This window comes from Gobio gobio (genome assembly GCF_949357685.1).
Source record: "Gobio gobio genome assembly, chromosome: 20".
Taxonomy (NCBI): domain Eukaryota; kingdom Metazoa; phylum Chordata; class Actinopteri; order Cypriniformes; family Gobionidae; genus Gobio; species Gobio gobio.
Window position 1 is genome coordinate 33733183 of NC_137113.1, and position 24644 is coordinate 33757826.

The 24644-nt window shown below is 38.8% G+C and overlaps 1 protein-coding gene across 1 annotated transcript; it reads right to left on the minus strand.

Moving 5' to 3' along the window:
* Positions 1-644: 644 nt before the first annotated feature.
* Positions 645-23801, minus strand: patl2 (PAT1 homolog 2; the record flags this gene model as incomplete). The annotated part of the gene is made up of 19 exons (XM_079846316.1): positions 645-678; positions 3467-3607; positions 3909-4006; positions 4975-5115; positions 5195-5351; positions 5451-5593; positions 8204-8254; positions 8362-8459; positions 8541-8661; positions 11175-11298; positions 11386-11460; positions 14386-14531; positions 14625-14702; positions 15644-15799; positions 15883-15936; positions 16019-16084; positions 16217-16482; positions 16688-16841; positions 23721-23801. The coding sequence occupies 19 exons, from the start codon at positions 23799-23801 to the stop codon at positions 645-647; spliced, it is 2184 nt and encodes a 727-aa protein (XP_079702442.1).
* Between the last annotated feature and the right edge of the window lie 843 nt (positions 23802-24644).

The window sequence follows — 24644 nt, forward strand, 5'->3', positions numbered from 1 at the left end:
TTATTTTTTAATTTGCATGTGCTCTGCAACAGTGAAAAAAAATACATATTAGATATGACGTACGGGTTGAACAATAAACCATACCGCAAACATTTTTTCACATAAGTGTACATAATTAGGAAATTAACATTAAGGTATCCAAATTAACACCCAAAACCTTTCTTTGAAAGACATCGTTGGATTCATAACAAAATATGTTTTTATAATCACAAATTAAACCCAACACCTTTAGTGCAACTGTATTTTACATCAACCCCAACAGCTCGCTCTGAAAACCTGCAGACCACAAATTCAACATGATCAGCTTTAACTGTGATGCGACACGCTTCGTGAGGCTTTATACGGTCATGATTTATGACTATCAGCCACTTTCATAAATCATACTGATAAATCTTGTAAAAAAAGAAAAAAAAAAGTGCTAATTGCCAAATCAGTGCAAAGCTGACCTTGATAGAAGAACTTATGGAGTATGCTTAAAGTAGACAGTTTAAGAATTATGAGAAAAGGAATTGAGGTTAACAGGAAGGGAATATAGATAAATCATTGATGAAATGTGGTCTGTCACAAAATCCAGTTCATTTCATGCTTGGCGTCGTCCTATGTTTCAGGTCATTGTAGAGAGAGGTCATAAGGTCAGTGCTCATTTATGATGCTACAGCCAGATATCCTGTAGCTGATCTGTAGTGAGGGGAAAAAGAAAAACACTTAATCTTACAATAAAATGATCAAGGGCCAGATTTACTAAACGGGGCAAATTAACATGAGACCGCAATCCCATAAAAGCATCGATGGGAGTGGAAAGTTCTGTGGGTGATCAGCACAAAGTGAAGGGTCACAAACAAGAGCCGATGATAATCAGGTCTGGGCGATCTAACACAAGCGCAGCAACTTAAACATTTAACGTGGCTTGGCAATGTTCAGACGTCTTCCTCTGGAATTCCAAATAAATGAAACCGAGTGGAGAAAATCCCTTTCCTTCAAATCACACGCTCTCTGTTCTCTGCTGTGCCTCGTCAACAGCAAATATCACAGCCTTGTCAAGCGCAAAAAGGGTTAAGACAGGGGTGCAAAATTCAGTTTATGGAGGGCTACAGCCTTGTGGAGTTTAGTTCCAACCCTGCTCCAACACGCATACTTGTAAGCTTTCATGTTACCATGGTTTAACTATGCTATTACTAAATCCCCCCCCCCCCCCTTTTTTTATTCTGTTTTTTTAAATTTCAAATTTTACAAGAACTACAGCAAAAAGCAGTGTATCTCAATATTTGAGATTTGAGATTTTATTTGAATATCATGAAATGTATAAACGCATGAGAATTGCCAGAATGAACTCCAATGGATTTAAATTCCTTTTAACTTATACAATTCATGACTATTAAAAAGGGTTTCATACATTTATATTTACAAAACACTGAAAGGTTTAAACTAAATATTTTAAATTTTACTTGCACAAAAGAAAAGAAAAACAGCCTGAAGATCCTTTTCTTGCTGCAATGGTTCATCCATAGGTTGCAGCAGAGTGAAATGTGGACTTTCAAACACTTTTCTTTTTCAAATTTAGACTATTTGGTCTATGAACTTTTGATCTACAAACCAGAATAATTTCATGTGTAAAGCCACAGTGCACTTCAAAAGGCAAAAAGGACCCAAACGCAAAAGATGTAACAGACCCGTATGCAATAAGGAGGGTTAAAGGGATTGTTCACCCAAAAATGAAAATTAGCCCATAATTTACTCACCCTCAAGTCATCCTAGGTGTATATGACATTCTTCTTTCAGACGAATAAAATTAGTTATATTACAAAAGTCCAGGCTAATCCAAGCATTTGAATTGGATTCATAGTTGCTCTGTTTTTGAAGTCCATAAAAAGTGCATCTGCCCATCAAATAACGTGCTCCATGCGGCTCTTGGGTGTTAATAAAGGCCTTCTGAAGCGAATTGATGCGTTTGTGTAAGAAAAATATCCATATTTAAAACGTTATCAAGTAACATGGGCTGTGATATTAATCTTATTTTATTTTCGCTTCCAAGGATTAAAAAAAAGATGATATGAGGTAAAACTATTATAAACTATGCTCAACTTCCTTCCCTTCACAGCGCGCGGTCATTTCTCCCCAAACATGCATTTAACGTCAGATTCAGCACAATCCGTGATTGTTGTCAAATGCACTCTCAACTTTGGCTAAATTGCAGAACGTGTTTGATTAAATGAAAACCACAATAATCCGCGCAATAGACGCTGTTTCCAAGTTCAAGGCGGGTGTGTGTGTGTGTGTGTGTGTGTGTGTGTGCTGCGAAACGGACCGACTTGCACATGCTTCACGCGACTAAACCATCAAATAGCCTACACAACAAAATAGCCTATATCTCAAAATGACAGGCTTGGAGAGTATTCACTTAAACACAGTTAAATGGGCGTAAAATGGGAGAATGATATTAGATCTGCGTCTTAAAGGGGCAGCATCTAATAAACTTGGTGACGATTGAGCCAATAATGTGAAACAAACAACAAAAGGCAAAGAGAAAATTACTTGCAGCTCTTGTATGATATGTGATGCTCTTAATTATTATTATTTTTTTTTTACCTTTTTATTAATCTATACATCTATATGATTAATAAAAAGGTAAAAAAAAAATCTCATGTAATATTTCACAATATAAGGCTACTGTTTTTTTCCGGTATTTTTGATTAATAAATGCAGGCTTGATAAGCATGAGACTTTTTGCAAAATAGAAAATATTTTCTATTTTTTACAAAATAGAATCCAAATTTTTTTTTTACATATTGCCCCTCTCTTACATTTGGGCCCTTGCCCCTTAGGAACTTTCTGCACGTCCCTGCAGGTTATTGAAGTAAAATAGGCTATAAGCTAGTCACCTTTTAAACAAATGAAAAGCTTAATTTGGATTTTAATGTTCAAAATGTCTATTTCTATCCACAAAACTTGCCAGAAGTCATGGTTTAAGTTGTTTTTTTTTCTTTTTTCTTTTTTCTTTTTTCTTTTTTTTTTTCGGAGGTGCATGCCCCCGGACCCCCCGACGAGCGGCTTGGTAACAACCTCCGGCACGTAACCGCACCGCTGCTGGAAAAAATTCTAGGGGAAACACTGGTGGTTTTATATTTTTTCTGGTTTATTTCTATGTATGTGTAATATTCTTGCTCTATAAAGCACTTTGGTCAGCCTGGGGGCTGTTGGAAATGTGCTATACAAATAAAATTGAACATGAACTTATACACATTCATATGTGTTGACCAATGAGAGGACAGTTTTACTTGCATGTGACTTGCATAAATTGCAGTATGCAATTGTATCAGTTGAATTTTCTCTTTGGTTCAGTTTGCTTTCACAAGGCTACTTTTCAATTTATGTCCCCTTTTCACAACAAAGGATATTATCTACAGGTCTGAAAACACCCAAAGAGGTATGCAAATTGTGAAGTATTGAGTGCAGTATTTAGACTCACTCCATGTTGTTCTTTAGTTGGTGTATGGTCCGCTTGTCCAGATATCGACAGAAAAGCGTTAGCAGGTTGGAGGGCAGAAGTAACGGCTCAACAAGTGTTGTCTGGGATAGCTGCCGGGCCACATGGAATACAGTATCCGTCCTTGATGGTTAGAAAAAAAAAAACTTTACACCACTTACCAAATTTGTTGACATTCACTGAAAATCTTACTAGTTTTTCAACCAAATACATACAGCTGAAAGTGCAGCACAAAAATAACAGACAATAAGATGAAATCTAAACAAAACTATACACAAAACCATGATTCAATATCTAGGGAAATCTATAGAACTTCAGTGACTCGTGCCTTAATTTGGATGTGTTCCTCACAAAGAGAGAGAGAGCAAGAGAGAAAAACCAATGTAATTGTTTCAAGTAATGTGAGGGAAAGCACAAACGGTACCAGGTCTCAAAATCTCCGATGCTGGGCTCCATGGGAAGGTCAGAAGATAAAATCCTTTCTCCCTGCGAGAGCAGAGCATACAGCAGCGACAGACCAAACTGTAAAGCAATATTTAAGCATTTAAAAATCTTTTTTTTTAAATACACTGTATACATGGTAAAGACTGCATTTTACGCTTCCTTCATTAAACCTGAAAATATTCCTGGACAGCAATGCCAATAGGAAGCCCTGAGTGTAAAGCTGTAAAACATTAGCTAACTCTGGTAATACAGGGTTTCTGCAGGTTTTATGAAAGTAAATTTAAGACCTTTTTAAGGCCAAAAAAAAAAAAAATTAAGGAATAAATTGAAGGGAACATTAAACGTCAATATGTTCTCTAAATGTAAATATCTAGGAAGCACACAATGAGTTGTAATAGCAACACTTCAAAGTTTGAATTTTAGATTTTAAAGATTAAAACAACAAATATCTGCCAATGGGTTCAGAAAAATCAACTTAATTCAAATTAAAAAGTAATTTTCATACCCATTGACAGAAACCGATTTAATTTTGTTTAATTTCTCAGAAAACAAGAATAAAATTCACATCACAAGTAAATGTATCTTGATTTAAGCATACATTTGTATTTGTACTGGAAAAAAAATAATCCTGGAGGAAATTACTACATACATACAATAATAAAAGATTTCTGCAGTGCAATTTAATTTAGAGCCCTACGAAATCTATTTACCCCCTATTTACCCATCTATTTAGTTAACAAATTCTGTGACATTCCACATTATACAGTAAATCCCATTTTTATGAAAGGATTCTGCGATCCATACCTTTTTTCTGATTCGTGGAAATCATGGGGCCCTAATATAAATGCCAAGGTATTGAATTTAAGACATTAAGGCCTTAAACTTTAGGTCAAATTGAGACCTTTAAGACTTTTAAGACCTTTTTAAGAGCCGTGGAAAGCCTGTTATAGTAAAGCCATAACTACACTGAAATGGACAAATTGAATAAAAAAAATAAAAATAAAAATAAAATACTACTAAGTTATAATAACTACATAAAAGCGGACCTTGTTTTGGCAGGCCAGTGTTAACCGTGTGTCTTTTGAGTCAGGCAGTGATGTGGTGAACTCTTTGAGAATTCTGATTAGCTGACTGAACACAAGTCCCTCAATCACAGCACGGAGCGATGGATACAAAATAGGCAGGGCCTGTGAAGAGGTTAGAGCTTCAACATCAAGTGATCAACATCAAGAGCTATACAGAAAACACAAATTACACATTCCAGACCTCATCTGGATCTCTGCTCATCAATACTGGGAGGTGTTTGGTCACCACGCTCAGGATATGTAGGGATGCATCATGTGACAGGAAGGGGAGAAGTCTGGCCAACATCCTCTTTCCTTTTGATACAAGTAGACACGAAAGAAATTCCTCTCCCGAGTCCCTGTAGGAAGAGGGGGAATAATATATAATGATGATATTCTATATGAGTTTAGAAACCAATACTGTACATTCACAACAGAGAATTAAAGGAGTTTCTTACAATAGATTAGTGACCCGCAGCTCCGTGTAAAGCAGCTCCACCTTCCTCTTAATGTTCTGCATCATCTGCCTTTCCTCCTCTTTGTCAGACACGGTTGCCTTCAATTTCTCTGCCTCTTCCACTTCTAACAAAACTATATACAACTGTGAGAAAGCAAAGTGGCAAACAGTCATATGGGACTCAAATCCAGAATGCAACTAAAAGCTACCCACACACTTGATTGCGGAGTACTTAATACGGAAGACAAAATCTGTCGCTACTTTGGTTTCATTAATGAAAAAATTAAAATGGGGCAGGGAATTGTTGAATACGGAGATGTGGACGTTCTACTCAAAAGTGAATGCAGACGAATGAGAGTTTGCAGGGGCAGGTTTAGTCAGACTAAAAGATTAGAGAAGTCATGCATGTCACAAGGGTGTCATTTTTCATCTGAAGGATCAGTTATAACAATGATTATTGAGCTTAATGATGAATTGTTATTTCAAGGATGTGCAGCCCTTCAACAGATACCGTAAACAAATTATTCCGATAGGTCAAATCAAGCCATTTAGTGATAAAATATTTGTCCATGGCAACATACCAGTGGACACTTGTATGTCTCTCGAAGTTAAAATAACAGGACCCAGGATTAAATATTGAGTTCCCAATTTTAAGTGTTCTGCAGTTCAATCTTTACATTAAGTTAATAATTAATCCTTGATAAGGGGGAAAAACTCAACCCTTGGCCCAAGGTCGGACTTGCTGCATGTAATTTTTTGGCTGTACTAAAGCACAAGTTTTGTTCTCAGCTCCAAATTTCATAATTTAGTGGCCCCTAGTGGTGACATTCCTATATTTAAGCAGAGCATGTGCTGTTCAGCCATTTTGTTTGTTTGAGAGGGTGCACAGCCGATCCCCATCTCCATCCACAGTTTTATTCTTGGAAACGGCATAGTCTGTAAGGGTTTCCTTGATGTTTTGTCATAGATCATTGGTGTTGTATTTGGATGAGTGTACATTAACATAAGACTATCAGATACTCTTCAGCTTGTTGGATTCATGTTGTAGTCTGGGTATTCACTGTTAAGAAACTTTCAATAATTGTGTGAACATTTGTATATTGAGGGAAATGTAATCTGCTGTGGTGCAAATGGTAATGTTACGTATGCTATGCTATCCATATTTGAAAATTGATGTATCAGATTTATGCTCAAAGTATTTTTGTAATTGTTGTTTTTTCAGTTTTACACCGCTTCCATTAAATGCACTTGGATTCAGTTCTGTCTAAAGTCTTTCTTGGAGGAGTGTTAAGCTTGCTGCATAGCTATGCATGTGTACACATGGTGAGGGCAGTAGAAAAGTACCATATGTTTCCAGACATTTAGGTAACATGCCAAGTTCACATGTTTCTCCAAAAAAAAAAAAAAAAATGCTATAGCCAGTTATTCTACTTTGAAACACGTGTTCTGTGCAGGAACGTCTGTTTTTGTTTTGGTCCATGTGATTCTGCCCACTGCCAATTTACCCAGTAGTATTTTGAATCCCCGGGTTGCCATTTGGTGGAAAACACAGTGTATTGTATAGCCACGGAAGCCAGCAAACAAACTAGGTCAAAGATCACAGATTCTACCCGACCTAAAAAGCCTCAGCATCCATCTAAAAAAAGAAAAGAAAAAGCTCTATGTCTAGATGTCGATACATCAATATTAAAAAGGATAAATTAACACAATTGACAGTGGCTCGATTTCCTTCCATTGTCCAGTGCACTCATTCCTGTTGCGTGTTCTCAAACTGGCAACCAGCGTGAGCGTCTAGTCTGAGGGATGGAGGGTTGGGGACAACCCTCTCCAACATTTTGAATTCAGATTGAATGAGTGCACTCAAAGTCCACAATGGTTTCAGACACCACTACAAATAGTGCCCTATTTGCAGGTATAGGGGGCGATTTCGGATTCAGCCAGTGTAACATTGCAGCCCTAGTGGTAGAGTCATTCTTTTCTTGTTGGTTGCAGGCAAGCGTGCCTCACAAGTCCTGAAAAGTGAATCTCAATCGCCCCCAGGTGGTTGGTCAGAGTACAGCCCATAAACCCTCTCTGTGTAAATGTAATGGGACGAACTAAACATTCAAATTGCACTTAAAAAAAAAATTCTCTTGAAGATGGTGTGTGTCATTTTAGGTCGTTTTTAGTCACACTGATAGTTATTTGATGCTATAAAAACGGGGGTGTGACGTCATGATTGACAGCTGTGATCGACAGTTTCTCTGAGGGAAGTAGTCACTGAGGCACTAACAGGAATTTTGTCAGGAATTTCAGGAGGAGATTGGAGCTTCAACTTTCATTTCTACATTTCCATAACCTCACACCAACATGAGTTGTTCTGCAGTAAACTGTACTAACAGATATTGGGGTGGTATGGGTAGGGTCTTGATATCGCGGCTCTACTTCCTGCTCTCTACTGCGTACTCAGGTCCCAAATAAGCGCAAGATGTCAGCGCCATATTCGGACATTGGCGGTTTCACTTTTCTTCAGCAGGCAGGCAGCAAGGACTTATAGGTTACAGTAATGAAAGAACAGAGTGTAAGTGACAGGTGGTTGGTGTGACAGACAGAGAGACACCATAACAATATGGGGAACATGTGAGGGATGGCGAGTCACTGTGCTAACCAGACATGTTGTCTCCAACCATCAGTGTAATAGTGCAAAAAATGTGTCCCAATCAAAAAGTAAAAACTTCAGAATTGGATTAAAATATTACAAAGGGGTTACTCTACCTTCTCGATGGTGCTCAACACATCCAACCTTTGCTGTCTAGTGTCTTTGTGCTCCTGCTCAAGTAAGAAGATACAGGTTCTCTTTTTTTAAATAGTCCCCCGTACCCTCACCAATATTCCAAACTATTTTACCTTCATTTAAAGACAGCATCTCTCACCTCATCATGTGTGTTCGCATGAACGGCATCAATTGCTCTTCTGGGAGAGAAACAGGTGGACACTGCAACCTGCCCGAGCGAACCTTCAATGTGGACCACTGTAGTAACGCAAGAATTATGGCGAACCATTAATTCTGTAAAATTATAAAAAGGCATTACATCACTTCATTGTTCCAGACCTGGGATGTACGAGACATTTTTGGTAACATAAGGGGTTGTGAGTTTAGGTGGTTCTTTCTTTAACCGGTCACCCAGGAACTCCTCTTCAGCAAGTTTGGCTTCCATCCTCTGATAGTACTCCTGCAGAGAGATAATAACTGGACTTGACACCAGATTTTTCTGATCTCATACATTTGTAAGCAAGTAACTTTTTAAAGCCAGCACAGCCAACAGAACAGTGTTGTGAGAAAGCAGATGTCGAACAGAAGTTAATGGGAGACATTTTTTTTTTTTTTTACATATGAATCATGATTCTATCTTCTAACAATTTCAATCGATTCATAAATTTCAAAAATCGGTCTTCTAAAACGCGTTAACGGGATGTTGTCGGAACAAAGAACAGTGCAGCACCCGGACCATTTACAGGCTTGCAACGGGGGGACAAATGTAGCTTACTTGACAAAAGCTCCACATCAATAATTTAACGAATAGAAAACAGCCTTAAAATGTATAATTACCAGCAGTCTGGCACGTCAGTGTTTTTATACTTTTTACACACAAGCATGGACATACAAGCGGCTGCCAACAAATAATACCAGTTTGTAAAAAATTGTTTCCGCCACAGATTAAAAGATAATCATGACTATTTCATCTTGCAATTCTGACTTTTCTCAGACTTGATATAAACTCGCAATTGCGAGTTATAAAGACAGAATTGCAAGATATACACCGTTCCAAATTATTATGCAAGTAACATAGTAGGATTTCAGTACAATAAACATTCAGTTTTGCAAAGAAAGTGTTTTTATTTCTCCATAAATTCTAAGATGACTGGTATCGATCTCACAGGTTTGTTAAATAGTTTGCCAGGTCTACTTGGGTAAATGGAAACCCTATATAAAGAGGTTGTTCCCCATTATTAAGCAAGTCACAGTTCTCATGCAATATGGGGAGGAAGAAAGATCTTTCTGAAGATGAAAAGCATGATATGGTGCAATGTTATAGCCTGACAAGCCAGACCCACATCAAGATGTTGGGTCTGGGAACACACCATTGGCAGGGCTCAATCCGAGGGGCGGGATAAATGGTTGTCTTTCAAATTCACCTTTCAAAGGTGAAGTGGAGCTAGTTGATAGATTAAACTTTTGCCGTATCCGGTCGGCAAAACTCAGAACACATCTTCCTCTTAAGAATGACTTCAGTGCCGTTCTTTGTTCTTTTCTCAAAGAAAAGCTTAACTCCAAGTCTTCCAGAGTCGCGGATCAAAGCAGATTCGAAAGACAACTGTTCACCAGCTTCTTTGTTTACAAGTAGCACAGCGGAACCACCGCGACTCTGCCGTCATTATGTTAAGCCCACCCACTGACTCTATACACGATGTGATTGGCCTAACCAGAGTTTGTTTTTTCCAGCTCGCAAGCCAATGGAGAGTTGCTTGACTACCCTGCCTGCAAATTAGATTTGCTGCCGCTTGGGTGCGATTTCTAGGCTAGCAATGTTATGCAAAAGGTATGAAAACCACTAATATTGTGGGAAAACTGAATGGAGATTATCGAACTATCATAAGATTTGCGAGTAATTTACGGCACAAGAAAACTTGGTCAGATGAAGACTTATTGGCAATTGCCAGTTTATATCACGCAATTATGACATTTCTCGCAATTCTGTCTTTATAAAGCGCAAAATGTGAGAGTCAGAATTGTGATACAAGTCGTAATTATCTTTAAACGGTTTTATTCCGTGGTGGAAACAAGCTTCTATATATCCTGTATAAGAGGTTTAAACACTAAATATTGAGATGGAACAGCACAGCACACATTATATTTTTCGAACTGCAAACGATCAGCCACTGATTGGAAACAGCTGATGATCACATTTTGATGATCCAAAAAAAACACACGCATGCTCACGTTGTGAGAGGAAAATATGAAAGGCTGAGCAGCAGTGGAGCCTAGCCTATATAGTAAGATAATGCAGTTACAAGGCATGTACAATTTAAACTACCTTATTTAATAACTCCACTAACAGTAGCTGCTGTATGGTATCCATACTGCTGCTCTCCTTCTCTTCTGAACTCTTCCCTCTCTTCATTAAAGCTTCAGGTGAAGGGTTGCCTCACAAACGCAAAACAAACCCCTTTAAAAACGCAATATAATAAATAGACATGGCAAAAACTGTCAGGGGAACAAATATAAACAATATAACTACTATTCATGATATCAGGATATTGGTAATATGATATTACCAATATCCTAAAAAATTAAAAGAGGCAAAAAATGTAATTATGAATAAAATTGTTTAATATAAAGATATAAATTGATAGATTAAATTTAAAATGTAAAATTAACATAAGATTGAAAATTCAACAACTTTGATTAAATACAACTTAGTTGTATTTAATATCAACCAATTGAGTGCACAGGTTTTATATATAAATTAGGAAGAGGACAATAAATACAATTCAAAGACAAGTTTAGAATCTAAAATCAAATCTATGCATATAAAATTGAATATATCGAAGAAAAAAAAAAAAAAAAGAGAATTGATTTTAATCTAAAAGTGAGATTCCAAACGATTCCCACCCCTAGTAGTTACAACCAACAACTTCCTGGACCATTTTCAGGAGGGCCAAGCAGTTTAGGACTAATGCAGACCTGATAATAGTAGTCATCCAGATGTGGATTCTCACTCTGTAGCTGGATCATCTGCAGCCTGATTATCCATTCCTTCTCTTTATCGCTCATGATTTGAGAATATGGGTCCCAGCTCACTGGCTTTCTGAGTTTTCAATTTCAATTCAGAAAAGAGAAAGACATTAATTGCCAAGTACATTTATTTCCAAAAGACAATGTTCATTGCACTTACCTGTGAGGTCTCTGCTGTCGCTGACTCAAAAGCCGCTTGTGCTGGGGATGGAACTGAGCAACAGGACCTGGCGCTCTAAAAGTTGACAAAGAAATATCAGTTGTGAAAAGACCAAATAGTAGCTAGTAAGTCCATATTACAGAAGTTGAAAATGTCACCCAATTTTTACAGGAAATACCAGATTTTGTTTAAATCATAATTGGCTGATTCAAATTTAAGTTAAGCTCTTAACCCATTTGTGGCCAAATTTTTCTGAATGGTTTCATGCATATAGTCATGTTAATAGTGTCCTATGTGAACATGTTCTGCATTCATTTTCCCCAGGTTTTAGTTTTTTTTCTTGAAAATCGTATTTGAATGTGCTGCAAATATGTCGTATGGCAATATATAGTTGTGGCAAATATGTTGTATGCACCCCTTCAATGTCAAATTTGAATAGGAGGAGAACATTTGGCATTTAACTCAACTTCTTTCAACAGATCAATCTTTATTCATAAACAAATTTATCATGTATAAAAGTCGAAGAACATTCAATGCAACAAAAAAAACCCCTGCATCTATCTTATAATCTTTTGAATATAAGAACACACCACATATCTTAAAATAAAAAGTCTTAAAAGTGGTGGAACAGTGCAGAATAAAGTGCAGCCATTAAGTTGCCCCAACAGGCCATTGTGTATAAAAAAAAAATTACATCTATAGGCTATAATTTTTTTTTACAAAAATTAAAACGTCCCATAGTAGTCAATGGCTGACTGTAATAGGTGATTTCATATAATAATGTAAATGTAAACTCATTACTTGTCTGAATTTCATTATAATGGAATTGTTAGCTACTAGTCATAAAAAGAATTAGGGTTCTTGACCGATTAGAATTAAACACAGCCATTCCAAACTGGATGAAGGGTCCTCAATATTTTGGCCTCTTACAAGACATAAAATATGATATTTCCCCTATCGAATTAAGGTCTACTGTACAGTAGATATGTCAGTTAAAGGGTTAAGTTATGTTTTAGGTGGGATATTATGAAAGCAAAAAGCACTAAAGACCAAAAACCTTGATTTATTAACCTGTTAACACAGTATAATCCATTTCCCCATTATATGTACTTACAAGTCGTTTGCCCACCGCTTGGACTTTTGACTAAGTATACTAAAAACTATAGATCTGTTGTAAGATTTGTTTTGTTTGGATGATTCTAGAGACAGTCATGATTATGTAGATATATACATGTCAACAAAAAAAATACTTAGTAACATGAAAATAACCTTTATTTGGGAGGGTTTGCCTTCGCCATGCTTCCTGGAAGTAGGGGTAGGAAGTTGGCAGCCTCATGTGACAGGAAGGAAGTTAATACCTTTTTTCCCCCCCTTGAAATCCTTTATTTGGTTGTTTGCTTGCGTGTCATTAAGATATAAAACATGGATAATATCTAGAAACATACTTACAGAAGGAAAATGACAACTATACACTGAGGCAACTATAGTTGCCAGTGGGCTTAAATGGGTTAATTCATCATCTGTTGTAACCAACTTGTTTATCTATATTTGGATATAAATCACAGACAGTAAAAGATCGACAACATGTATTCATTTCCTTCCACTGTATTACAATGAAGCCAAAACATTCCAGAAATGGTCATCGCTGATTATGTCATTTGGAGCCAGAGTCTGTGCATCAGTGATCCTGAGGGGGAGCAGTGGTATCAAGGTCCTGCCCACACTCACGCAGTTTCAAACCGCAAGCATAGCTGTCAATCATGACGTTACACCCTGTTTTTAAAGCCTCAAATAACTAACTAAAAAAGAACACTTGGTAAGACGGCATGTTAAGAACTACCTAGAATGACATGGGTTTTGTAAGTCCCATTTAGACCTCCTCACGGAGATTTGAGAAAATCAATCGTCAAAAAGGTAATATTGCGGTTGTATCGCTGTGGTAATTTTAACCATGGACTTCACGTTCTCACCCTTTGGAAGTGTTTACAAAGAGAATGAGCTTTTACAGAGCAGAAAATTGCGTGTTCTCGATATTAAAACAGGAATCAGCTACAGTGTCTGAAGCAAGGGCGGGTCAAAGTAAATGTTCACGGGCAGCTCATGAAGACCATAGGTGGGCATTTTGCGAATTTGTTACATTGTTACGGAAGTAAGACTGATGACTCAATAGCTATGTTTCCATCTAAAGTTGCGAATATAACTTATGGCAAAATTGCAATATCCCATAAAACATTTGCGATTTTTCCACTGGTTAGTACAGTTATGCGGTTACATTGCGAAAGCCACATGATTTTTTTTATTTTTTATGCGCATCGAGGAATTTATTCGGTAAATGCACTTCCATTGTAGTTTATGAGCATGTTTTCGTATCGGATAGAAAATGTTTCTGACTCAAACGAGTGCATTTTTAGAATTTATGAGCATCTTGGTGTTTCCATTCAGCATTTTTTGATGCAATATCCCAAAATGCGCATAAAAATATGTGGATGGAAACAGTTAATTTGATAGTTCAGAATCAATTTTTTTCTTTGGATGTACTTTAAACCTTTGCAGACTTTTTACATTCACAAAGAGCTATTATACACTGCATGAAATGTAATATCTGAAAAAGCATAATTTATACATATACACACATTTTGTGAATTAGGCAGAAATTAAGTATAAATATGAATAATCCACGCAACTTTTAGTGAATGAGACCCATTGTTCTCAAATCTCATTTGCACTTACACAATCAATCTTTCCATGATGCGATCAGTTATGGAGACATCACACCCGGTGTGACCTTTTCACAAGTCAAATTTGAATAAATGGAAGTGCATCATTCAGTTTGCCTCACAATGTGATTGTATGACTTGGTATATAACATATTGAAGTTGTATACGCCCCAGTCCCTTGTGATTTACCATTTGAAAAAGGTTTCATAGAAGGGTTTGGAAGAACATGAGTGCAAATTTTTTATCTTTCATAAAGTATTCCTTTACAGACTATTTCACCAACCTGAAGCCCTGCAAGACGCTGGAAGATGGGCTGTAGAACGGAGCAGGCCTGGGGGACTCCGTCCCAAACTGCAGGTGCATGAGTTTGGGTGTGTGGGGAATTGGGGTAGAGAGAGGAGGACGGGAAGGTGACAGAAAACCTCCAGACTGAAAACAAAACATCATATGAGCTTCTGGAAAAAAAAATTGCTTTTATTTTAAGGAACAGAAACTTAGCAATTGTATGAACAAGAGGGTCACCTGGTTATATTGTTGCTGGGGTGTAAAGAGTCTTTGGGGACGAAAGGGAGAGCAAGGCATTATGGGACTCTTTTGTGCCTAAACAATAGAGAAAAACCCCACCCCAAAAACAGTATATCTTTATTAAAAACTCAATTCACACAACAGACTGCCTACACTTCTAGATAATTAGTGGTGTTTGCCAAGTAAAGCATGACTAGAGCAAATTTAAGGGTTTTGGAAAAAAATAAACATAAAAATAAAAAACCACACTAACCCTATCAATCAAGTAACTCGCCGTTTCCAAAAATAGAATTGGCTTTCATGTGGTTATAATACTAAAGTCAAAAATTAAATGGTACTGTGAATCTTTTTCCTACACACTATAAATAGAATGTTAGATGTATACACCTTTGGGACAGTAAAAGGTTTATGAACACTACACAAACTTGAATAGTAGAAAAGGGCAAGACCGCTAATCTGACTGCTAATCTAAATCAAATAGGGAAAGTGAACATACACAATTAAATATCTAATATGAGCTGGTAATTAAAACCAGTTTAGACAGCAGAACAAAGCATCAAATAATTTTATCTCTGAAACATTCCCAGCAGCACTCTCTGGGTCACCAAACCCAAAAAATGCCTATCGGAGAAAAAGCTTAGGGCAAGCTATTATTTTTTTTAAGTTTAAATTTGCGAAACTAAAACAGGTCTCACTTCATTAAAAATCTTTTCATAATAGCCAACTATAAAAGTTCAACAGATCACAGTCCATTGAAATATGCTTCAGCAATAAAGGATTCTGAGCATAAAGGAGGATCTTCCCCCATTAATGTGTGGGTTTATCTGGAGTTAAGCCACTGTTGATTTGAGCACATCAAACACTAACATCTAGCAATATGCTAATAACCACCCAGAAAATTCTAGTGTAGTGGCAGCTAGTTTTGCACAGGGAAACTCCACACAAATTTACCTTTACAGAATGTAAAACACTTACAATCTCCATTAGTTACCCATTTAGATTATAAACCCCACTACCTGATAATGACATCTCTGGTTGAAGGATCCAGCGAAAGACTGTCCTCTCCTGCCCCGGCTAGTGGAATAAGGCCGCATAGGAGAAAGTAAGTTTGGAGAGACAGGTGGGACCCTGCCACGTGCTGATCGGTCAATCACTCCCACGATTGCCTGGTCCTAATTGGTGAGAAGATCAAAATGATCAACTAATGGTTATGTTGTATATTTGCAAAAGACACATCTGAGATTTGCTTGATCACCTGATATATAGACGGTGGAGGTGGCCTGCTGGACTTTAAAGATGCCATCATCCACTGTGAGGTAGAAAAGAAAAAAAAAACATTGCACCTCATGTCAAATAGAAAAAAATACTACCAAATATTGAAGACTACACACTGAATTTGAATTAAGGTCCTCCCAGTAGGAGCTGAGGTGGCAATCCACAATGGCACTATCAAGACTCTAAAAAACAAAGACAAAATACACTTCAGAAAAGACAGGGTGGAGATGTTGGTTCATTCTCAATTTAAGTTCAAACCAGCATTTCTGAAATGTAAAACAACAACAACAAAAAAAAACACCAGGCAGGTAAACCTTCAGGCTTGGTCGACCCTCCACAGTCTTCACCACAGCTGGGTCATCAAACAGCTGCCCTCGACCTACTCTCCCTCTCTGAGACCGGCCTGTTGGAGTGTGGGGCCAAATGCGAGGTCCCGGTTTGGGGGGTGAACGGCAACTGAGAGAAGGCGGCGGTCTGGGAGGTGGTGGAGGTGAAGACCGTGGTGTTGGGGAGCTATCACTACACAGCAGCAGGAGATCCGTAGGATCTGCATCTGGATTTTCACCACTCGCATCTTCATCTGGAAGTTTTTGCATGGTGATGTTTTAGAGAGTTTGAAGAAAGAAAGAAAAAAAACATGCTGCAGCGATCATTCTTAAAGTGATTACAATGCATCTAGCAATACAATGCATGGGGACCTTTCTGCTTTATACACTTTAAATGGATCATATATAGGTTACAGTCAGTTACCAATTTGTGTGTGTAATGATTTTATAATATAATACCTAAGCCAAATGTTTCCTCATTGTAGAGGTCAATCTCCTCATCCTCTTCAGCCATTTCCAGCAACAATCCACATTCATCCTCTTCTCCTTTGTCGCTCCACTGATCTCCATTCTCTGGCCAAACAGCATCAGGAACAGATTCCCCGGTTTTCTCCTGAGATACACACAAAATGTATGATAAAACATTGCTAACAAAATCACCGTATTAGCAATGTACAGCATACAAAGAAAATATGGTATCACTTCACAAAATATGGTAACAGTTTACAATACAAAATTCTATTTATTAACTATACATGCGAAACACTTCTAAAGCATTTATTAATCGCAGTTCATGTTCATTTCAACATTTACTGTAACATTCAAAGATACAACTTTTGATTTGAATATGTAATTGACCTTAAGGTAATTATAGCTAACAACTAACGCTTCTCTTGTATCAATTAACGTTAACAAAGATTAAAAATACTTCGATTAACAAATGCATTGCTCATTCGTTATTGTATGTATGCATTAACTAATGGGACCTTATTGTAAGGTAAAAATATTACGTATGAATGAGTACAATTAGCCTACAATAGGCTATATGCAAGTTCATCTAAAATGTTCAATTTATTCACAATGTTATTACTTCATCTACTTACGGGATGTTCAGAATCATCCATTTAAATATTGTCAGTATTTCAGTATTTTGTGAAATATTTCGTCAAGCATCCACATTCGCTAAACGTCTACAACTGCGCGTGATGTAACACGTGCTTATCAGTGTTTGTAAATGAACACACCTGGTGCTTCACGCAAGGCCGACGTAACCATCATAGACATTAAAGGGGACACGTTCCCATTCCCGCCAATAATCAAATACTGCCGCCCAAACAGTCCCTATAGTTCCTCAGGGGCTCGGACTAAATGTAAATGAGCGTCTATCGCAATGGTGTTTTAAAATGAGGAGGCAATGTCCTCACAGTTTTAACTTTTCTACATATCAAATGCAAATATATGTCCCTGTTACTGAATTTCTCTGGTTAACGCATCTCAGGTCTTTAGCGACCCGCAGTGGCGAAGCCAGTGTCCGGGGGTGACTGACTGGCCACCCTGAGTGCGCGAGCCACCCCAAAATTTAGATCGCTATACTTATAACCTCATATTAAAAGAAGCATTTATTTTGACGTGCGGCGGCGCAACACACTGTTTATGTATTAACGTTGAATATTAAGAGAATATCTCATAAAAGCGCGTACATGATAGTTTTTGCGTGCATACGCACTTTATGGCATAATACGCTACGCTACTACACCTACTCAAGGGGTTTGCGTCGCATATGAGAGCAGAGAGCGCGTCTTGCGCTTCATCGGACAAATAAAGGTATGCAAAAAATAGCAAGTATCATACACGGTCGGCTATTATTTGGCCTTAAAATGACCACAGCATCTTCCGTCAAAAAAAAAAATTCACCCACAGATCTTGACTAAATAACTTTTGTAGCTTTAACATGCATTAATCTTATACAGTAAAGATTATGCAATGTTATTGTAGCCTATTTGATTATTCAGTTCTGTTCTGTTAGACCTGAAACTTAATCTTAGCACTGTTGTTACTTTATTGTTGACTGTTCACTTATTCATTAATGTTTTAAATTATATTATTAGACTTGTAGTTTTTTATGGAATATCAGAATTGTGAACTTTTCCTGGTATTTACAATTTTGTTTGCCTTTTTATTAGAATACAATGTTACATCGGTCAAAACAATGAAAACAAACAAGTAGCCTAACACATGATATTCATTCACGGTCTATGGACCCCCTAGCCTTGGCCACCCCATGTATAAAAGTCCAGTTCTGCTACTGGTGACCCGGGATGTCATTCACCCTCATCCTCATTCATTTTTTAAAGTTATAGGCTATCTAGACAACCTTCTTAGTATTCCTCAATCAATTCATTATAAACAATATAACAAGAAAAAATAATACAATTATAAAATATGTTTTATAAAATGTATGTTTTTCCATAATTTTTTTGTAAAAATTGTATAGGGTCGCTAAAGCCTGGTTCAGACTGCACGATTTTCAAACTCATCGGATTACAGTTCTTGTCACACTGGATGACTATCTTGGGTAGCATTCAGTCACTGCCGTGTTCACACTGCACGATGGATTGGCGACAGGGGGTTTCACACTGCATGACTGTACAAGAGGAAAAATCGCCGACAGCTCTGTCCCGTCCGCGAACTACTAACTAAAAATATAGACTGCAGTTCAGAAACTTGCTATCCAAATTGTCTGTGCGCTGATTTGCAGCAAAAAGGAGAAAAAGAAAAAAGATTATGGTGGAAGAAATGGTTGGGGGGAGACACAGGGAGTGGAGCAAGGATTGTGTTCTGCAAAGAGAGTTTGAGGTAAATAAATAATTTTGCAGTGTGCTGCTGCTGCGGCTGGTCAAGCAAATGTTTGTGTTTTGTTTCTGCTTGATATAACTGTAAATATATATATTAAAAATACAGATATTCTGGTCTATAACTCCTCCCCGAACCTCCCGCTGCCCTGTATCTTGCTCTCTCATTGGCTGTAGGTCATCGCAGATATATTTTTCAGTCAGAACTCATTTCACACAGCAGGAGTTTGAATCGCCAACATGTCCAGATATTAGCATGCCAAATATCTCACGGTCGTCTGCGACTCATCAGCGATTCTCTCTGATCGTCTTTGATCATTCACACTGTGTGATTGTCACTCGCGTGCACGAGCACCGATTTGTCAATGATTTCAGGCATTTGTCTGCGATTTCCCAAAACCTGTCGGTGAGTCAAAATCAGGGATAAAATCGGGCAGTGTGAACTTGGCATAACGACCCGAGGTATGTAAGAATGTACATATATTTTTTTCTGCACAACAATAATTTAATATTGACGGAATAAAAGCAATTCACATTTATTCCACAAGGTGGCAATGTCTGATACACAATGATGAAGTGATGTTTCACTCATACTTACTGCAGAAAGAAAACGAAAGAATAATAACTTGAAATGGCTCAGCGATTTACTACAGAGCAAGTACTGAACGCAGTCAAATATTAATGTCACTGTGACTTTTTGGTGGATCTGGTGAAGAAGCTGTCAGCGATCAAAATATTGATTTTGAAGATGCTGAAAATTATCGTTTTGAGAATATGTTTGAGATGGCGAATATGAGCCAGATGCTGAATGTACTGGGAAATGAGCTCTAACGAGGCTAGTGATAATGATGTAAAACATCTGCTCAAACCCATCTGCTGAACCAGCCTGGTCTTACCAGACTCTTGTACATTTCATTTGTACATAGAGTCTGGCCACTCTCCATTGACAAGCGTTTACTTCCTTGAAGGCGGGAACTCTGTTGAAGTTTAAAACTATTGGATCTGCCTAGAGTCACTCTGGACAGAGTCCTGCACGGGTCCGATTTTGTAAACCCGCACCCGCCCGTACCCGCAGTGCTTAAAACCGCGTCCAACCCGTTTTCCGACAACAGCACTAAATAAAATCCGCACCCGACCCAACCCGACCCGCTTAAAATAGAACCGACACCCAACCCGCAATAAAATCAGTTTAGCATATCACATTATAGACACACTTACAAAAATGTTTATTGCCAACATACAGAAGTTATTACACGACCATTAACACAAGGACAACTTCAGCAGGGACATTCTAAAACGCTTAAAGGGTTAGTTCACCCAAAAATGAAAATTCTGTCATTAATTACTCACCCTCATGTCGTTGGACACCCGTAAGACCTCCGTTCATATTCGGAACACAAATTAAGATATTTTAGTTGAAAGCTGATGGCTGAGAAAGGCTTCACACAGGCCTCCATTGGCATTCAGTACATTGACACTTCCAAGATCCATGAAAGGCACTTAAAACGTCGTTACAAAGTCTATCTCACCACAGTGGCTCTACAATAATCATACAATGCGACGACAATAGTTTTTGTGCGCAAAAAAAAATCAAAATAACACCTTTATCCAACTTGTTCTCGACTTCCGTGTGCGCCTCCACGACGCATGCGCGAGAATATGACGCAGATCCGGCGTTCGGACATATGACCCAGAAGCGATTTGTTTACGAGCAGAGGAAGACGCGCGTGTCTAAGCTGTTGGATTCTACATTGATCGTGCTTTAGGTCTCGGCGTAGTGCTCAAAATGGAGCTTAAGTGTGTATTTCATCGATTCCCGAACACCGGCGCTACGTCATATTCTCGCGCATGCGTCGTGGAGGCGCACACGGAAGACAAGAACAAGTTGGATAAAGGTGTTATTTTGATTTTTTTTTGCGCACAAAAACTATTGTCGTCGCATTGTATGATTATTGTAGAGCCACTGTGGTGAGATAGACTTTGTAACGACGTTTTTAGTGCCTTTCATGGATCTTGGAAGTGTCAATGTACTGAATGCCAATGGAGGCCTGTGTGAAGCCTTTCTCAGCCATCAGCTTTCAACTAAAATATCTTCATTTGTGTTCCGAATATGAACGGAGGTCTTACGGGTGTCCAACGACATGAGGGTGAGTAATTAATGACAGAATTTTCATTTTTGGGTGAACTAACCCTTTAACGTGAAAAACGCTTAACGTGTCTTAATGTAGGTAAGACACTGTTATTAAGAGACCAAACTCAGTAAACATAATACTAATACTAATTGCGCCGAAGTCCCGTGGGAACTCAGTTGTAGCCGGAAAAAGGCAAATAGTCCAGGTGGGATGAGCTGCAGAATCTCCAGGTCATGAAAAGGAAGACGATGAAAATGTAAATTCTTGTATTTTCGCATTCTGTTGCCACAATTCGGAACGGCACAAACGCAAACCATTTCTTCTTCACTTGTGAGCCGATCTAGCCTGGATGCCAGCCGAACTTAGCCCCGCCCACAACATTTTTACTCGGGCAGTTCGGTCTGGAATTGATCGGTAGAGAAGTAATTATGCCCGAACAGAAACTGTTCGGACCAATGAAATTGTCAGGGCGGACTTTAGACGATGATGGACAGATGATAAACAGTAACGTAATCATCCACGTCATCAAAAGCCGCTTGGGTTGAGTTTGTTCTAATCCTAAACGGAGAACTTGTTCGTATATGCATTCACCTTTACTATTTCTCTCAGAAATGATGATCGTGTTGGTAAGTACTCTGTGTATCCTTAAATTATTTTTTTTACAACACCGGCAAAGATCGTACACTAATCTTGTTCTTCTAACGTTAGGCTACTTATTCCAGCGTGCGTGCAGACAGGGTTGACAAGTTTTTACAACAAAACCCGCCCAATTACTAACGTTCCTCAAAACTAGCCAAAAACAAGCCCAATAGCTTTCCAGGGGGGGTTCTCCGGGAAAAAAAAGGCATTTGGGGGTAAAATATGTGTTATTTTGGCAGGGCTGGCAGCTAAAAATTCCTGGGTTTGTATATCACATAATTGGGGTCGCTTCAACCCGCGGACATGGCAACACAGTGCAGTTGAGTTCTGTTGACATTTGACAACTAACGTTGTGCGTCGCTCCGTTGCTCTGATTGGTTGTAGGTCTATCCAATTGAGATCTTTCCTGGTTCGGTTGAAACACGCCCCATAATCACAGCCCAACGGAGCGGTCTCAGACTCATATTCTGACTAGAATTGAGTATGACGACGTCAGGCTAGAGCCGATCATCACTCTTCACACACACGACGCTCCTCCCACCTGGACTACTTTTTCCGGCTACAAATGAGTTCCCACGGGACTTCGGGGTGAGACTACAGCTAGCCGTCTAAAACACTATTTAGGTGAATTTAAGCAATGGCTAAGTGGCTAAACGCATCTCGTTGTCATGTAAGGGCCCTGTTCATGTTGGAAAGACATTTTAATTGCATTTGTGTCTGTTAAGAGGCACAAAGACACTCTTTATGTATATGCCCCCATAACTGTCGTTTTAGCTGAGTGGGAGCTCTGGGCATTAACTGTAACAGCTCCGTGTTGCAAGCACCAATCCGTTTAGTTTTTTTCCGATACGTAAGTGGGTTAAGTGCAGGATGACATTCACCTGTGTCTCGTTGCAGTAATTGGCGTGGGGAGACCGGATAAAAGCCGGATAGAAACAGGAAGCATGGAGAGAGAGAAGCTGAGGACTCGTGTGGACGTGGGAGAGGAAGCTCTGGAGAGTGTAAGAGTGGACTCCTGTAGATGGTTCAATCTACAGGGTTGCCAGAGACTAAAGAAACGTTATCAGAAAGATGGAAGAAAACTGTACATTTCTTGTCCATTTCCACCTACTGCAACTCATACCAACGACGGAGATAAGCGCAGTTACAATAGCAAAATATGTGGGAGAGCGTTGCTATAATATGACTATATTGTATTGCAATAGGGAGCACTTCAAAGTCAATACTAAATCAAAACTAGTTAGCACAGTATTTGTAATAGAAAGGATTTAATGACAAAATCTGGTTATGGTTACACTTAAAATAGTTTCAAAATGGATGGATGAGATGATAAACTTATACCATTAATCGTACACAGCATGAATACAATGTTACCTGAGAGAGAGAGAGAGGGGGAGAGAGAAGAAGAGAGCAAAGACAAGAAGCCCAGATGACTTCAAGAGCCAGAGGAAAAGAGAGCGAGAGCCTAGTTTCCAATCTTCTTTTATCTACTGTATTCCTTGACCATGTGACTGAAACCAAATGTATTCTTTTAAACTGACCAATCAGACCAAACTCACACATAACATTCAAACTGACCAATCAGACCAAACTTCCCCAACAGTAAAAGGTGTGGCACCCCCTGCGGCCTACAGGCCTGCCTTTTGTCTTCCAGGTCCTTCTGATAAGCAAATGTGTTGACACCAGTAAAGCAAATTTCTTTGTTGGATTTCAAATATCAAATATCTTTGATTATTTTCAATCCTTTCAAGAGCGCGACTGTTATCATTATACAGAGACTGAACTTTAGTTTGAATGCGCAGACAGAGCACTTTTTCTTTTGTGGATTGAGAGAATTATAAATAAACACACGAATCCCAGGAAGCCGACCCTGTCTCCTTCCTTCATTATACTAAGAACAGTGTTACAGTGGTGCCGAAACCTGGGAAGGAAGGAGATTGCCGCCGCCATCATGCAGACCCTGTCAGCATCGGTGTTTGCGGACATTATACAATTGCTCACAGATCTCCATCAGGAACACCACCAAGCGCTGCTGGACATGAGGGCCGATCAGGATTGGAGATTCCACGCCCTCGTCCAAGCGCAGCAGGAGGGCCGCGAGCTGTTCCGGAGCTTGCTGGACCGGGAGGTTCGGACGGCAGGGATTTCACCGAACCCAGCCCCTGCCACTCACATGGCCCTCATTAAGATGGATCCCCAAGACGAGCCAGAAGCGTTTCTCCACCTGTTCGAGAAGACCGCCGAGGCATGTGAGTGGCCGAAGACGAACTGGCTGGTGCGCCTTATCCCAGGTGGTGGCTTTTTCTCGGGGATACACTGCACGATTTTAGCAATCCTATAAGATCACTGTGCGACATGGATCTATTAAAGTTGGATACGACATGGATGTAGACTGTGCGATGATGACACCTATTGACTCATAAGCTATGATGTATGTTTCTATAGAATAATAAAATGTCATCAGCATGCGCTAGTGGTAAACAAAAGGACCATGATAAATCACACTTTGGCAGTTGTAGTATTTATGTGTGCTGAAAAAAAGAGGACGTGGCGAAAGAGGAAGGGAAAAGAGCTTGAGGTAAGCATTTTTAAGTTTTAGCGCCATGTTTTAGCGTTGGTTTCATGTCGCATTTTTATTGGCTGGTCAGTAGACGTAGGTTGTAGCAGCAAACACACCGTTCGGTAATCATGCTGAATTTCTGACACTGTCAGAACATGACCGTAGGCTATCTTTGGACTCAGCTGTCTTTGAACCTCTCTCAGTGTATGACATAGGACCAACGATTAGGAGCC